Below are 15,283 nucleotides of genomic sequence, written 5' to 3' on the forward strand. Positions count from 1 at the left end.
GGATATCTATAGGCAGAACGATGCAACTAGACTTCTATCTCTTGCCGTGTACAGCAATCACATCCAAATGGATTAAGGACTTAAATCTGAGGTATCAAACTTTGAAACTACTAAAAGAAAACACTGGGGAAACTCTTCAGGGCAAAGACTCCTTGAGTAATACCCCAAACCACAGGCAACCAAAGCAAAAATGGACAAATGGGATTACACCAAGTTAAAATGCGTCTGCACAGCAAAGGAAACAATCAACAAAGTGAAGAGACAACCCACAGAATGAGAGAAAATGTTTGCAAACTATCCATCCGACAAGGGATTAATAAGCAGAACATATAAGAAGCTCAAACAACTTAACAGTAAAACATCTAATAATTTGATTTAAAAAATCTAATAATTTGATTTTTAAAATTCAGTGCAAAAGATCTGAGTAGACATTTCTCAAAAGAAGACATAAAATGGCAAACAGGTCTATGAAAAGGTGCTCAATATCACTGATCATAAGATAAATGCAAATCAAAACTACAATGAGATATCGTCTCACCCCAGTTAAAATGGCTCTTATTCAAAAGACAGGCAATAACAAATGCTGGTGAGGATGTGGAGAAAAGGGAACCCTCGTACACTGCTGGCGAGAATGTAAATTAGTAGAACCAAGATGGAGAACAGTTTGGATCCTCAAAAACCTTAAAAGAGAGCCACTATATGATCTTGCAATCCCACTGTAAAATATATACCCCAAAGAAAGAAAATCAGTATATCGAAGAGATCTGCTCTCCCACATCCGTTCTAGCACTGTTCACAACAGCTAAGGTTTGCAAGCAACCAAAGTGGCCATCAACAAATGAGTGGATAAGAAAACACAGTACATATACACAATTCAGCTGTGAAAAAGAATGAGATCCAGTCATCTGCAACAACGTGGATGGAACTGGAGGTAATTATATTAAGTGAAATAAGCCAGGCACAGAAAGACAAACTTTCTACCTTCTCACTTATTTGTGGAAGCTAAAACTCGAAACAATTGAACTCATGGAGATTGAGAGTAGAATGATGGTTACCAGAGGCTGGGAAGGGTAATGGGTGGGGTGAGGGAAAAGGGAATGGTTAATGGGTAAAAAAAAATATAGACAGAATGGGCCAGGCGCGGTGGCTCACACCTGTAATCCCAGCACTTTGGGAGGCTAAAGTGGGCGGATCACAAGGTCAAGAGATCGAGACCGTCCTGGCCACCATGGTGAGACCCTGTCTCTACTAAAAATACAAAAATTAGCCAGACATGGTGGTGCACGGCTATAGTCCCAACTACTTGGGAGGCTGAGGCAGGGGAATTGCTTGAACCTGAGAGGCGGAGGTTGCAGTGAGCCAAGATCGCACCACTGCACTCCAGCCTGGGCGACAGAGCGAGACTCTGTCTCAAAAAAATAAAAAATAATATGTATGTGTGTGTGTATATATATATATATATATATAGAGAGAGAGAGAGAGAGAGACAGACAGAATGAATAAGATCTGATACTTGATAGCACAACAGAGTAACTGAAGTCAAAAATAATTTGTTGTACATTTTAAAATAACTGAAAGTATATTTAGATTTTTTGTAACACAAAGGATAAATGCTTCAGGTGATGAACAATCCATTTACCCTCATGTGATTATTACACACTGTATGCCTATATCAAAATATCTCATGTAGCCCATAAATATATACACCTATTATGTACCCACAAACATTTAAAAATAAAATAAAAAGTCAAAATAAATTTAATAAAAAATAAATGCATAAGTTTCTGGGATAACTAAGGCCGGCGGGAATTTTCACGTTCCGTGAGCCTCTCTGCTCTCCTCCTGGCGGAGGCCAGCTACTTTGGGAATTTGTGCTGGGGAATGGAACGAATAAGGGGCATGTGGCTGGTGAAATTCAAGCAAAGCAGCTATTGCAACACTCAGGGCCATGGGCTGAGAGTGTCCCATTTTGCCCCTTCCTGAAGGTGGGTGAATGGAGGGAGGGGAGGACGACCTGCTGGTGCTTCTGGCTCTTTCTGGACACCCATTTTCTGCCCCTACCCTTGGAAGAACAGATAATTTGGGACCTCAAAGGATTTTCAGAAAGGCAGGGACTCAACACTTGGGTGGAATTTGGTCAGAGACCAGCCTGAAGGAATAGGAAAGGCAGGGTTGGAGCATCAGGAGAAGAAGAAAGCAACAAAAAGAGAGGTTGAAAGTGTCAAAGAAATCACTGTCTGCAGGTCTGCCTAAGGCCTGATAGCAGCTGCCCTTGTGTGCCACAAATGCTGGAGTTTGCCAATGTCTTCCATTAGTCAGTTAGTCACATGGGCAGTGGGGAGAGGTCTGGGTGGAACTGAGCCCTGAACCAAAGTGTAAAATGTTTATGTCTTTATCTTCTGCTATTTTGCTGAAGTAACTTTTTTTTTTTGGAGAGCAGTGATGCAATCATTGAATCATTACTCACTGCAGCCTCGACCTCCTGGGCTCAAGCAATCCTCCCACTTCAGCCTCCTGACTAGCTAGGGCTACAAGCATGCGCTACCAAGACCAGCTAATTTTATTTTGTTTTCTTTGGCAGAGACAGGGTCTTGCTATATATTTCCCAGGCTGGTCTCAAATTCCTGGCCTCGAGTGATTCTTGAGCCACTGTATCCAGCCCAGGGACTTTTAAAGAAATTATTGTCATCTCTATAGTTTAACTTCAATTTTCCAGGGATAGAGCAGTTATTCTACCCTGAATGTCTTCCCCATTTGCTGTGAGGAGTTAGGTATGAAGGACTGTCTTTCCCACTTGGTCGCAAAAGGAAACCACTGACTTCTCAAGTGCAACTCTACCTTAGTACGCTCCAGGAGAATAAAGCCTTTGAGACCAAGTTAATAATGACAACAATCATAACCACCCTTCACTGAACACTGTTATCTACTGTGCTAGACGGTTTACATACCCCATTCCTAATATTCCCAAGGGTCTTACTAGGTACATGTGATTATTTCCGTTTTACAGGTTGGGAAACAAGCCCCAACTCCCCTGAGATCATGCAGCTAATCCCAGCTGCAAGGGGCCTCTCAGTGCCTCCTGCCAGCTCTTACTGGGGCAATGGGAGAACTTGAAGGACACTCTGGGGCAAGAGGGGGCAAGTCTCTCCCTGGGGAGTGGGCTGACCAGCCCCTTCTGGTCTGCGAGACATTTGCCCGTTTCAGTCACTGCAATTGCAGCTGCCGGCTCTTGAGCATCTGCCACTTCCCATGCATGGGGCATGCTTTTTTTTTTTTTTTTTTTTAATTGAGACAGAGTTTTGCTCCTGTTGCCCAGGCTGGAGTGCAATGGCGCAATCTCGACTCACTGCAACCTCCACCTCCCAGGTTCAAGTGATTCTCCTGCCTCAGCCTCCTAAGCAGCTGGAATTACAGGCACACACCACCACGGCTGGCTAATTTTTGTATTTTAGTAGAGATGGGGGTTTCACCGCGTTGGCCAGGCTGGTCTCGAACTCCCGACCTCAGGTGATCTGCCTGCCTTGGCCTCCCAAAGTTCTGGGATTACAGGTGTGAGCCACCGCGTCTGGCTGGGGCATGCTCTTTACAGAGGCCATCTCTAAGTCCTTTCTTCCATTTTTCAAATGATAAAGCCCAGACAGGTTAAGTTGCCTGTCCAAAGTCACCAGGAGAGCAAGGGACAGAGCCAAATCCACAGTGAGACTCTCTGACCTCGATCTGTGACTGCTCTGTCCACATTACTTCCGTCTGCCCCTTCCAGGGTATGGTTTGGGAAACCCAGTGCCTGCTCAGGCCCTGAATTTTGCCTGCTGTGGTTGGAAAGAACCTGTTCTGACATTTGATTTTGGTTTTAAAATAATCCTGTTCCTCTGAATAATCCTGTTCCTCTGGTGTCCACTGGGAATTTCTATAGGTTTCCTCATCTGTACAACTTCCTCCTTTGGCTGGTTTGCAAAGGGCAGGGGTGGTTAGATTCCCCAGAGGTCAAGTCTCCCCAAGAGGCCCTGAAGCCCTTTTTGGGCTGCACAGAAGGAGGCTGAAGGGGGAAGAAGACAAACATAAGATGTTGACACTTCCTCCTCTCCATCCCCAAACCCCTCATTCTTATCAGCAAAGATCTCAAACTGAAGTGTGAGGTTGCACCACCGGGCCCCAGGATGAGGGAGAGGGAAAGCTGTACCAGATGCGGTTTGTGCAAAGGAGCTTAGGCCTCACCTTGGTAAATGTGAGATTCACAAATCCTCCCTGAAAATTCAACAGAAGGTTGGAGTTTCGGGTGCCACAGTTTCCAGAGGCTTGGGTTGCGTTGGGGTCGAGGTTGAAGTATCTCCGAGGTGAAAAAACCTAAACCAAGTAAGACAGATCAGCTAAATGAGATGTGGAAGAAAACTCTAGCTAAGGAACCAGAGGCATAGGCTAGTTTGTGAGCCTGAAACTTAAGGCTGAGGATTCACTGGAGAACTGCAAAGTCCCCAGACGGCATCTCTCGTTTCCAAACTGTTATGTTCAAAAGCTTTCTTAAAGAGGAGTTCTCTCACAGAGGAGTTCCTTTGTAAATAATTGATGGCAGGTATATTCCTGATAAGCTGCGTGGAATTTATGTTAAGTTAAACATGTTAAATGATACTAGAGGGAAGGGTTTGCTCTGTAAGGTACCTCTGTCACAAATGGCAACCTGGATGTAGAAGTTTTATTTGAAATCATTGAAGTTTGCAGAAAAAGAAAATATTGATGGCTGGGCACAGTGGCTCATGCCTGTAATCCCAGCACTTTGGGAGGCCGAGGCGGGTGGATCACAAGGTCAGGAGCTCGAGACCAGCCTGGCCAACATAGTGAAACCCCGTCTCTACTAAAAATACAAAAATTAGCCAGGTGCGATGGCAGGCACCTGTCATCCCAGCTACTCGGGAGGCTGAGGCAGGAATATCCCTTGAACCAGGGAGGCAGAGATTGCAGTGAGCCAAGATTATGCCACTACACTCCAGCCTGAGCAACAGAGCGATACTCTGTCTAAAAAAAAAAAAAACAAAAACAAACAAACAACAACAAAAAAAAACAAAGAAAGAGAAAATATTGTTTTAGTAATTCCTTTAGTACATCAAGTAATCACAACCCCTCTCCCTCAGTTTTCTCGTTAATATGGATTTCCATATTAATGTCACAACTGTCTAGAACCATAGAGACCATCTGTCTTAATCTCTCATCTCACAGGAAAGGATATAAGGCTTGTAAGTCTTCTGGAGTGGCAGGGAGGGGCTGAGATCAGCACTGAACATTCCACGACACTCTGCCCATGTTTGCTAAAAGTGAGGGGTGTGAATATTTAAATTTTTGTTTGCCTTCCTCTCTCCAAACAGTTGCTATTAGTTTCTATTTTCATGTGTATCCTCAAACATAATCACCTTTTAAGGGAGCACCTTGGAGAGAGATGAGCTCACAGCTATTGGTTTCATTTAAAGTAAAGATACGGGATGTAGGGAATGATCATTCCCAGCAAGCCAACCTCCACTCAGACTCTTTGAAGATAGTGTTATAGTCCTGTGGCCCCAACTTACCGATTCCTTGTCTTGAACAATCAGCTGTATCCCCATCTCTGCTTTTATACAGAGTCTGCTTCCATTTAGAACTTGATAAATTCCAGTCTTGATTGAAGATGGCTGAGGTGCAAGGGTGGACCCAGGAACCGTGGAGGCAGGTGCGGCTGTTCGGGTGGTATTGTGGGCAGCTGCCGTTGTTCCTGGGGCATGGGTGGGTTGAACGGGCTTCTGACCAGTTGTGCTTTTGTGTGGTGCTATGGATAAAGTTGCTGGAAGGGTGGTCTGGTTACTGGGTTGAGTGGCATTCCCAGTTGTGTGGTTGACGGTTGATGAACTGGTTCCAGTTGTATGAGCTGGTGGTGTGATGGTGGGTGGCAGTGAATAAGGGGCTAAGCTGGGGCCGACTGTAACTTTAGTAAGTGGAGGAGCTGTGTGTGAGTTGTTGGATGTGGCCTGGGTTGTGACCAGGGTGTAGATAATTGGGCTGGTGGTTGGAGTGTTTTTTGTAGTTACTGGAGTAGTTGTTGGAGTTTTTATTGTAGCCGCTGTTTGAAAGGTGATGTGACCATCCATTAATCTTGCTGCTAAAGTTTGGTGAGGTGCTTGGTTAGCTGGTTGCTGGACAGGTTTTGCTATGTCCTGTCCTGTTGCTGCTGCAGTAGGTTGAGAATAATCTCTGGTTTTTGGAAATGCTTTTGCTCTCATTTGACTGCCATCGTGCAAAATTACTGAAAATTAGGAAACAAACGTGTTAAAAACACTAACCAATTGCTTACAAGGTCCCTCTCCCATCCCCATCTTGATGTTTGTTCATAAAAAACCTAACATGCAAATTTTTATATTGGGAGGAAATTTACAAGGGTATAACAATGAAGCAAACATCATCAAAGATTCTACCCCTAGGCCACAAATGTAATGTTCTGGTTGTATCCATGTCTTTTACAGGGTTATGACAGTTCCACAGCACCCAGCCCCTTTGCCTGTGTGCGGTGTGGTACTAATACACACCAAAGCGATCGTGCTTAGCTAGATATCTAAGTGTCAATGCCTCTTCATTCTCCACCTTCAAATGTGAATCCGAACAGCTGACATTAAAAAGTGTTCCTGGGTGAACAGCTGCTATATGACCTGATAGAGCTGGGGCAGCATGAATGATGGCAACAAAGCTTTACAGAGTTATACAGTTTTCACAGAATCACATAATCCCAGGTTTGAAAGGGGTCTTAAAGGTCATCTAGTCCAAACCCCAGTCTTTTTTTTTTTTTTTTTTTTTTTTTTGAGACAGAGTCTTGCTCTGTTACCCAGGCTGGAGTTGCAGTGGTGCAATCTGAGCTCACTGCAATCTCCACCTCCCAAGTTCAAGCGATTCTCCAGCCTCAGCCTATTGAGCAGCTGGGATTACAGGCACCCGCTACCATGCCCGGCTAATTTGTGCGTTTTTAGTAGAGACAGGGTTTCACCATGTTGTCCGGGCTGGTCTCGAGCTCCTGATCTCATGATCCACCTGCCTCAACCTTTCAAAGTGCTGGGATTACAAGCGTGAGCCACCGTGCCCAGTCCCGAACCCTAATCTGATGTCTGAGTTACACCTACAGATCTTTGCCATGTGTTCATCCAATCTAGACTTAACTGTTCCCAATGACAGGAGACTCATCTCTTCACAATATAGTCCTTTCCATTGTTTATCTTGTTCTTTGTTGTTTTCTCAATATAGACAAATTCCTGTCATTTTCTTACGTAACTTTTGGAGTGGCCCAGCCTTTCTCAACCAAGGAAGAGAATTCATAACTGCTCTGATATTTCAGGTGGGCTGTCCTTCGTGTTCTGGCTTTCATGGCAGCTCCTCAGAGCATCTTCCTTGTCCTCCTTATATAAAATAGTTCCCCATATCCATGCTTCTCCACTGCAGTGTTAAATTCATTGCTTTCACTGCGTTAATTACAACTTGTAATTATGTATGGGGACGGTATTCAAATATTTAACAATCAGCCTGGCCAGTATGTACTAGCCAAATATTTTCCTGATTAAATGTTTGCTTTTGGTTTGTTGGTTGTGGATCTTTCCCAGTAGATTAACAGCCCCCCGAAGGTGGGAACTGTGTGCACCGTTTTCACCAGCAGTGCCTGCGCATAGACAGTGTTCAGTAAATATAGGTCGAATGAAAAACTGACTGAATGTGTTAATGAGGACAATAGCATTGTAGGCCTTTTAGGATTATTGTAAGGCTCAAATGAGTTGGTTTAAGTAAAACTCTTCATGGACCATTAAGCACACAGACGGTGTCTCCTGTTGTCACAGGTTCTCTCCAGAGGTCATCCTTAAGGGCAGAGGGCCTCTGGTTCTTTTCCAACTAGAATAGGTCTATCCTTGTCTCCTTCCAGGCACATAGGGATCCAGAAAAGTGGACAAAACACAGATGATGGGCCGGGCACGGTGGCTCACACCTGTAATCCCAACACTTTGGGAGGCCAAGGTGGGCGGATGACCTGAGGTCAGGAGTTCAAGACCAGCCTGGCCAACATGGTGAAATCCCGTCTCTACTAAAAATACAAAAATTAGCTGGGTGTGGTGACACAGTGCCTGTAATTGCAGCTACTTGGGAGGCCCAGGCAGGAGAATCACTTGAACGCGGGAGGCTGAGGTTGCAGTGTGTTGAGAACACACCATTGCACTCCAGCCTGGGCAATAAGAGCAAAACTCCGCCTCCAAAACAACAACAACAACAAACGGATGATGTCTTTAGGAGTCTGTGTCAGGCACATGAGAGATGCCTGTGTCCCTTCAATTTTGTGGTTTCTCTGTGTTTACCCACAGACTCTCAGGACAGCTGGAGCTGTCCTGTGCTGGGCTGAGACTTGGGAGAACATGCAGAAAGGGAAAGGAGATCTTGCTATGCTAGTATTTACAAAGTCCTAAAGTTCATACCCAATAAAAATAATTCATATATGCCTTTTCTATCTCCCTCCTCCATTCAATACACTTCTAAGAGGTTACTTTTCTCATATTAATAACAATAAAAATTCCAGGTTACTGGACATTTACTACATAGAAGGCCTTAGGTCAAGGGCCATCTTTTACCAACTTCTCTCAAAAACCCTTTGGTGGGTACTACTTTATCCATCTTTCAAATGAGGAAACTCAGGCTTGGAAAATTTCAGCCATTTGACCATAATGACACAACTGATCGAAGTTGAGGCAGAGACTTGAACACTGGTACATCTGAATCAAAGCTTGCCCTTGGGTTTGAGGGGTGGTGGAGGTGGGGTGTCGCTGGGAAGAATGGTGAGAGAAGACACAAAAGCAGAGGAGAGAGGAACAGGAGGGCGCCCTCCAGTGACCCCAATTCATGAAAACTTCATAATGATGATCCTTGGTGAGAGTTTCAAAATTTCATGTGCTGAAAAGGGGATTATTTTCCAGAAGAAAAGTTCTAACTTTAAGTCCAGTAGTAAGACCCATGAATTATTTCTGTACAACTGGTTTGCAAAATAGGAAAGACAAAAGCATCAGTTCAAATTGTCTTTATAACCTTATAAAAAGATCGACGATTATTAATGACATGAAGTTATTTGAGATCATTCTTTAAGAGTCTTTTTTTTTTTAAATCTAAAATATCCATTTGGATAAGTTATATGCATGATACTCGAGAGTTGTAGGTTTGATGGGGTACAGGTTTACCTACAAACTTTTGTAAAATCCCTACACGTAGAACTTTTATGCCCATGTCATGGAACTTGGAGAAAGATTTTTCACTTCGAGATTATAATGGAGATTGAGTGTTGTTGAAGATTTATTTTAGCAATTCGTTTGGGTAAAACCCACATTGCTGGTTCTCTGGTCAAACACCAGTGAGAGCCCCATTAGATTCATACTATTATGATGGAGAAAGAGAATTCACTCTCAAATGTGGTTTCCAGGAATATCTTGTGGTGAAGAGTAAAGATTGCTACAGAGACCTCCAGGAGACTAGAAACCACTTGCCAGTCATTCTCTTGGGAAAGTGATTATATCCTTGCTAAAATCCTACTGTGTATGGCTGGTGTCTATAAGCTAAAGAGAATCTTCTCAACTGAGTACAATTTCCTAAACTGAGTAATGCACCCTTAAAAAAAAAAAAAAAAAGCCTTCCTCAAGATGCAACTAGAACTCTTCTCTCAGTGGTAATGAATGAACGCAAATAAATAAAAAAAAGGACTTAGTTGTTCACAAATGAACAGCATCCTAAACAAGCCAAGAAGATATATGGTACTTGGTCAAGGTGTGCTTGCTATGTAGGAAGCCTGTTGAGATGTCTTGATACAGTGTGTAGGTGTAGGTGTGTCTCTGGGTGGTGGACAGAAGGGTGGGCTAGCAGATGGCTCAACCAAAAGTGCCAAGTTTATGGATGTTACAGATTAAACCTGTCAGAGAAGTATAGTTCTCACCCCTTCTCCTTCCCTCTTCTGGCCCTCTCACTGCTCCTCCTCTCCCTGTAGGAGTGTGGTGCATAAAGGATAGGCAGGTGATTCGACTGGGGTAGGTATGCTCTGCATTGTAAAGTAGCTCAGAAAGACCATATGAGCTACTTTATAATGTATATGACCACACACATGGTCTATGTATATGACCACACATATATGACTCATTTCTGTAAAAACTGGGTCACAGGTTTTAAATGGGATGTTTGGCCCTGTAGAGGTTTAGTCAAGGTCACAGGTTTGTCTGAGGCCTAGAAAGAGGGCAGTGGGGGATGGGCACGATGGCTCACACCTGTAATCCCAGCACTTTGGGAGGCCGAGGCGGGCAGATCACGAGGTCAGGAGATCGAGACCATCCTGGCTAACATGTTAAAACCCGGTCTGTACTAAAAAAAAAAAAAAAAAAAAATACAAAAACTAGCCAGGCGTGGTGGCAGGCGCCTGTAGTCCCAGCTACTCCAGAGGCTGAGGCAGGAGAATGGCATGAACCCGGGAGGCGGAGCTTGTAGTGAGTCAAGATCACACCACTGCACTCCAGCCTGGGCGACAGAGCGAGACTCCATCTCAAAAAAATAAAAATAAAAATAAATAAATAAATAAAAGAGGGCAGTGGGCAGAAGCAAGGGCAGGTATAGACCAGACTTTGTCTTGACCCTCCCTCTATTCACAGAACATAGCTCTGGTGTTCACACACTCATCTGCCCACCGCCACCCCAGCCTCTCCTCTCCAGAATTCAGGAGACTTCGCAAACAAGCACCCCAGGCCCTTGATCCATTGCTTGGACTCCACTAGATGGAAATTCGCATGAAGAGGTGTTAGAAGGTTTTGGTTCCCCTACAACCAGTGGGTGTGAGATGAGTCATTGCCCAGTCCCCTGGGAAAGTCAATGATTTCACAAGAGATCTTTTCTAGGTATTTTCCTGACAGTCAGTCCCCTCCCAGACAGCATTTGGTTGGTTTCCCTGCCGCACCACTCAACAGTATGTAGGGGTCTCCTCTCAGGCAGGCCACACCAGACACCGGGGGTAGGTCTTTGTTCTCAGGGGCACTGTGAGGCAGACACATGAGTAGACCATACTCCTCAGTGTGACTTGTTTTTTGTTTTTGTTTTTGTTTTTATTTTCTCCTTGAGACTGGGTCTCACTCTGTCACCCAGGTTAGAGTGCAATGGCATGCTCAGGGCTCACTGTAGCCTCAGTTTCCTAGGTTCAAGCGATCCTCCCACCTCAGCCTCCCTAGTAGCTGGGACTACAGGCATGTGCCACCATGCCAAGCTAATTTTTGCATTTTTTGTACAGGGTCTCACCATGTTGCCCAGGCTGGTTTCAAACTCCTAGGATTAAGTGATCCGCCTACCTCAGACTCCCAAAGTGCTGGGATTACAGGTATGGGCCACTGTGCCCGACTGACAAGTGTCTTTATCAAATCCTCAGATACTATGAGAGTGTGGGTAGGGTGGGAATCCAAAACAAGGATACATTCTTCAGGCAGACAAGGGAGGAGATGGTTTCCAGACAGGAGGAAGAGGATGTGTAAAGGCATAGAGGCTTCAGAAGTCTTGTATGTCTGGAGAACGTGACCAGAACACAGGGATGGTATGGGAAGGGAGGGGTGAGGAGGGGAGACCAGCAGGGAGCAGGCCTGGCAGGACTTGGAGACTACACTCTGTCTGCAGAGCTCTGAGGAGCACAGTCAGGGAGTCATTGGAGCCCCACGGCCATGTCCAGGTTCAGGGAATCATAGTTTAGTCCCCAGCACCTTTTCTGGCACCTCTAGGGGCAGCAGAAGTGGCTCCAGCAGGGTGCAGCAGTGAGAATCAAGGAAACCCTAGAGCAGAAGGGGCACTAGCCCTGTGACAGACTGCTGGCTGACTGTTCCAAAATCCAGTCTCTCCTTTCTAACAGAACCTCAAGTTTCAGCTGAGCACTTGTTGCCTGGAATAAAGAGCTCTGTGTCTAAGCCTCCTTTCTAGCTGGGTGGGAGCATATGACTGAGTTTTAGTGAAAGAAGAGAAGTATCAAGATCATGTGGACCTTCTGGGAAGGCTGGGTGAAGGCAGCTCAATCACCTGTGTGGCCTGCCTTTCTACAGCCCTTCTGTTTTTCCCCCTTTGACCAACCTGCAACTTGTATGTGATGGCTGAAGCTCCAGCCGACATGTGGAACCATGAGGAGGCCTTGAGGGTAGAAGTCACATACCTATATGTCGGATCCTAATGACAGATCCCCAGTGAAGCACCCCCACACTAGAACTGACCTGAATTTCTCTGGACATATTTTCACATGAAAGAATAACAAGCAACTATTTTGTTTAATCTACTGTTATTTTGGCTTGTCTCTTACGTGTAACTGAACCTAAACTTAACTAATATGAACTTAAATCCCCCATTTTCTGGAGGGAAAATTTGAGATCAGGGAAGCATGTTGACTGGATAAAGATTACTCAGAGAGTTTACCCAAAAGCTCTGTCTCTCCTAGCAAAACTTTCTGATGATTTTTGCTCATTTCCAATTCAACAAGGATTTCTTGAGCCTATGCATGCAAGGCCATGTAGTACAGTAGTGTAGAGCCTGAACCCCAAGGCCAGACTTCGTTTTTGTTTTGTTTTGTTTGAGACACAGTCCACTATGTTGTCCAGGCTGGTCTCAAACTCCTGGCCTCAAGCGACCTTCCACCTCAGGATCGCAAAGTGCTAGGATTACAGGTGTGAATCACTGCGCCCAGCCAAAACCAGATGTCTTGAATGCCAGTCTCAGGAATGCTACTCACTAAATGGGATACCATGAACAATTCCTTAACCTGCCTCTGCCTCAGTACCCTCATCGTAAAATAGGGATAAGAATAGCATCTACTTTTCAGGGTTCTTATGAGACTAAATAAGTTATAGGTAAGTAGATGTATGAATAAAGCATATAGGTTAGCTGCTATGGGCACAGGCTCTGGTTCAAAGCTTGACTCTGTCACCAGCTAGCTATGTGATCATGGGCAAGCTATTTAACCTCTTTGTGCTTCTATTTCCTCACAAGTAAAATGCAGATGATAAAAGTACTTACAAAGCTGTTTTGTGGATTAAAGCACTGAGAACAGTGCCTGGCATGCAGAAAGTGCCAGGAAGCCATGGCCATCATTGTTATTACCATGTGCTGATGAGCCCTGTACTGAGTGAAGAAGGGGCTCACGGTCAGGTTGTGAGGTGAATGGGAAAGGGACTGGAGAGACAAACAGGAGATACGGATTAACATCACTGAACAAAATCACTGCAGTAATTGCTTTCCAGGCGCTACCTCATTTGTTTCCCCAGTACTTCTGGCAGAGGATATTATTCTCCCCATTTTTTTAGTGACGAAACTGAGCACCCGAAAGGTTGGGTGATGTGAACAAGGCCTCCCTGCTGGTAAGGGTCAGGGCAAGGGTTTGAATCCAGCTCCGTGCCACCCCTCAAAGGCCATGCAACACTCCACTTCTGAGGAAGAAACCTCTCATGCATCCTTCACCTAGCTTACCTCTGAGAATTTGTAGCTCAGAAAGGAATAGGTAATGTGGGCATTTTCTCTCCACTTGCCCTTGAATTCGTCAATACTCACTGTGTCTTTATTTATTTATTTTTGAGACAGAGTCTCACTCTGTTACCTAGGTTGGAGTGGAGTGGTACCATCTTGGTTCACTGCAACCTCCGCCTCTTGGGTTCAAGCAATTTTCCTGCCTCAGCCTCCCGAGTACCTGGGATTACAGGTGCACACCACCATGCCCGGCTAATTTTTGTATTTTTAGTAGAGGCGGGGTTTCACCGTTGGCCAGGCTAGTCTCGAAATCTTGACCTCAAGTGATCCACCAGCCTCGGCCTCCCAAAGTGCTGGGATTGCAGGCGTGAGCCACCGCCGCCGGCCTGTCAATATCATTGTGTTTCTGAGTCTATCCATCCATTCAAGGAGCGCTCACATACAGGTCACTGTGGGTTACCGGTAGGCTGAGATTGTTTTGCTTTTTTAATAGCTTGCCCTGAGAAGCATAATGATGATTTCCTCTCCTGTCCCCTAAAAGAACCTGTAACTGTAAGTCTGAAAGCGTGGCACAGGGAGAACTGCCTAGGTGAGGGCAGCTGGCACGACCCTTCCCACTGCTTTCCTAACATTCCTAGCATTCATGTCACAAGCAAAGGCCACCGTGCCCCCTGCTTGAGCATACTAGCCGGGCGGTGGGGACGGAGGCAGTGCTCTCATGACGTTCGATTAACCAGTAAACTTCATCACAGGAACAGCACTACAGCACCCAAGAGGACTCAATGTCTAGGGGGAAAAGCTTTGGAGAAAGTGGAGGGTCGGAACATAAAATAATCATAAACTCGGCGTCCCAGACGGCATCTGGGATGGGAAGTACAATGATCATTAAAAAAAAAAAAAAAAAAAAAGTCTTGGACACTCTGTCCTACACCTTTCTGAAATGGCACAATCTGTCAGACCACATCTGATGCAAGGAAGAGCAAGACATGAGCGCTTTTCCCGGATAACAAAGCCAAGACTCCCATTCCTAAGCCCTGGCTCAGGTCTCCATCTCTTAAATCCAAGTGACCTCTACAAACTCTCCCAGAGAAGGTGCCCAGAACCCTTTTGGAAGCGAGGGACAGCGTTACTGTCTTTGGGGATGACACCTGCTCTGAGTAACTCACGGAAAACAAGTTCCAGCCGGGAAGCCCTTGGACGCGCCACACCTCCCTACCCGCAGCCCGTCCTGTGGCGCGCGGGACTCCAGAGTGCGTTTAGATGACAGGGGACCGACACGGCAGGGCCACCGCGGGAAGCCCTGCGCGCCACTCACCGGCCAGGGAAGCGAAGAGCACGGCCGCCGCGCTGAGCTGCCGGGGCATGGTGGGGGCTGGGCGAGGCTCTGCAGTGCGCGGCGAGGTCCGGGCAGGCCCCTAACCGGTGCCGGAGAAACCTACCTGTGCCGGAGAGACGAAGCCACCTGTTTATGAGAAGCCGCCGAAAAGCCCGCCCAGGGCCGCTGGGCGTGGAGGGAAACTCCGCCGGCCCCCTCCTCCCCTTACGGAGCCGGGAGGGGCGGGGACGCGGCGCGGCGGCCGAGGCCGGGCCTCTGGGACCCTTTACCGCACGCGCGTGGTCCCGGCAGCGCCGGCCTCCTGCGCTCATACCCTGGGTCTCCTCTTTTCTTTTTCTTTTCTTTTTGAGATGAAGTCTCGCTCTGTCGCCCAGAGAGTGCAGTGGCGCGATCTCGGTTCACCGCAACCTCCGCCTCCCGGGTTCAAGCGATTCTCCTGCCTCAGCCTCCGCA

The 15,283-nt window shown here is 46.1% G+C and overlaps 1 protein-coding gene across 3 annotated transcripts in view; it reads right to left on the reverse strand.

Moving 5' to 3' along the window:
• LOC105480106 (lysosomal associated membrane protein 3) overlaps positions 1-14,995 on the reverse strand; it is a 42,298-nt gene extending 27,303 nt beyond the window's left edge. For 2 of the 3 annotated variants that reach the window (XM_011738564.2, XM_011738563.2), the window contains exons 1-3: positions 14,810-14,927; positions 5,556-6,265; positions 4,216-4,344 (exon numbers count right to left, since the gene is read on the reverse strand). In XM_011738564.2, coding sequence (XP_011736866.2) covers positions 4,216-4,344; positions 5,556-6,265; positions 14,810-14,858 — 888 coding nt within the window. In that variant the 5' untranslated portion in view covers positions 14,859-14,927. The other variant, XM_011738565.3, reaches the window with a different exon arrangement.
• Between the last annotated feature and the right edge of the window lie 288 nt (positions 14,996-15,283).

Source organism: Macaca nemestrina, chromosome 2 (assembly GCF_043159975.1).
Source record: "Macaca nemestrina isolate mMacNem1 chromosome 2, mMacNem.hap1, whole genome shotgun sequence".
Classification (NCBI taxonomy): domain Eukaryota; kingdom Metazoa; phylum Chordata; class Mammalia; order Primates; family Cercopithecidae; genus Macaca; species Macaca nemestrina.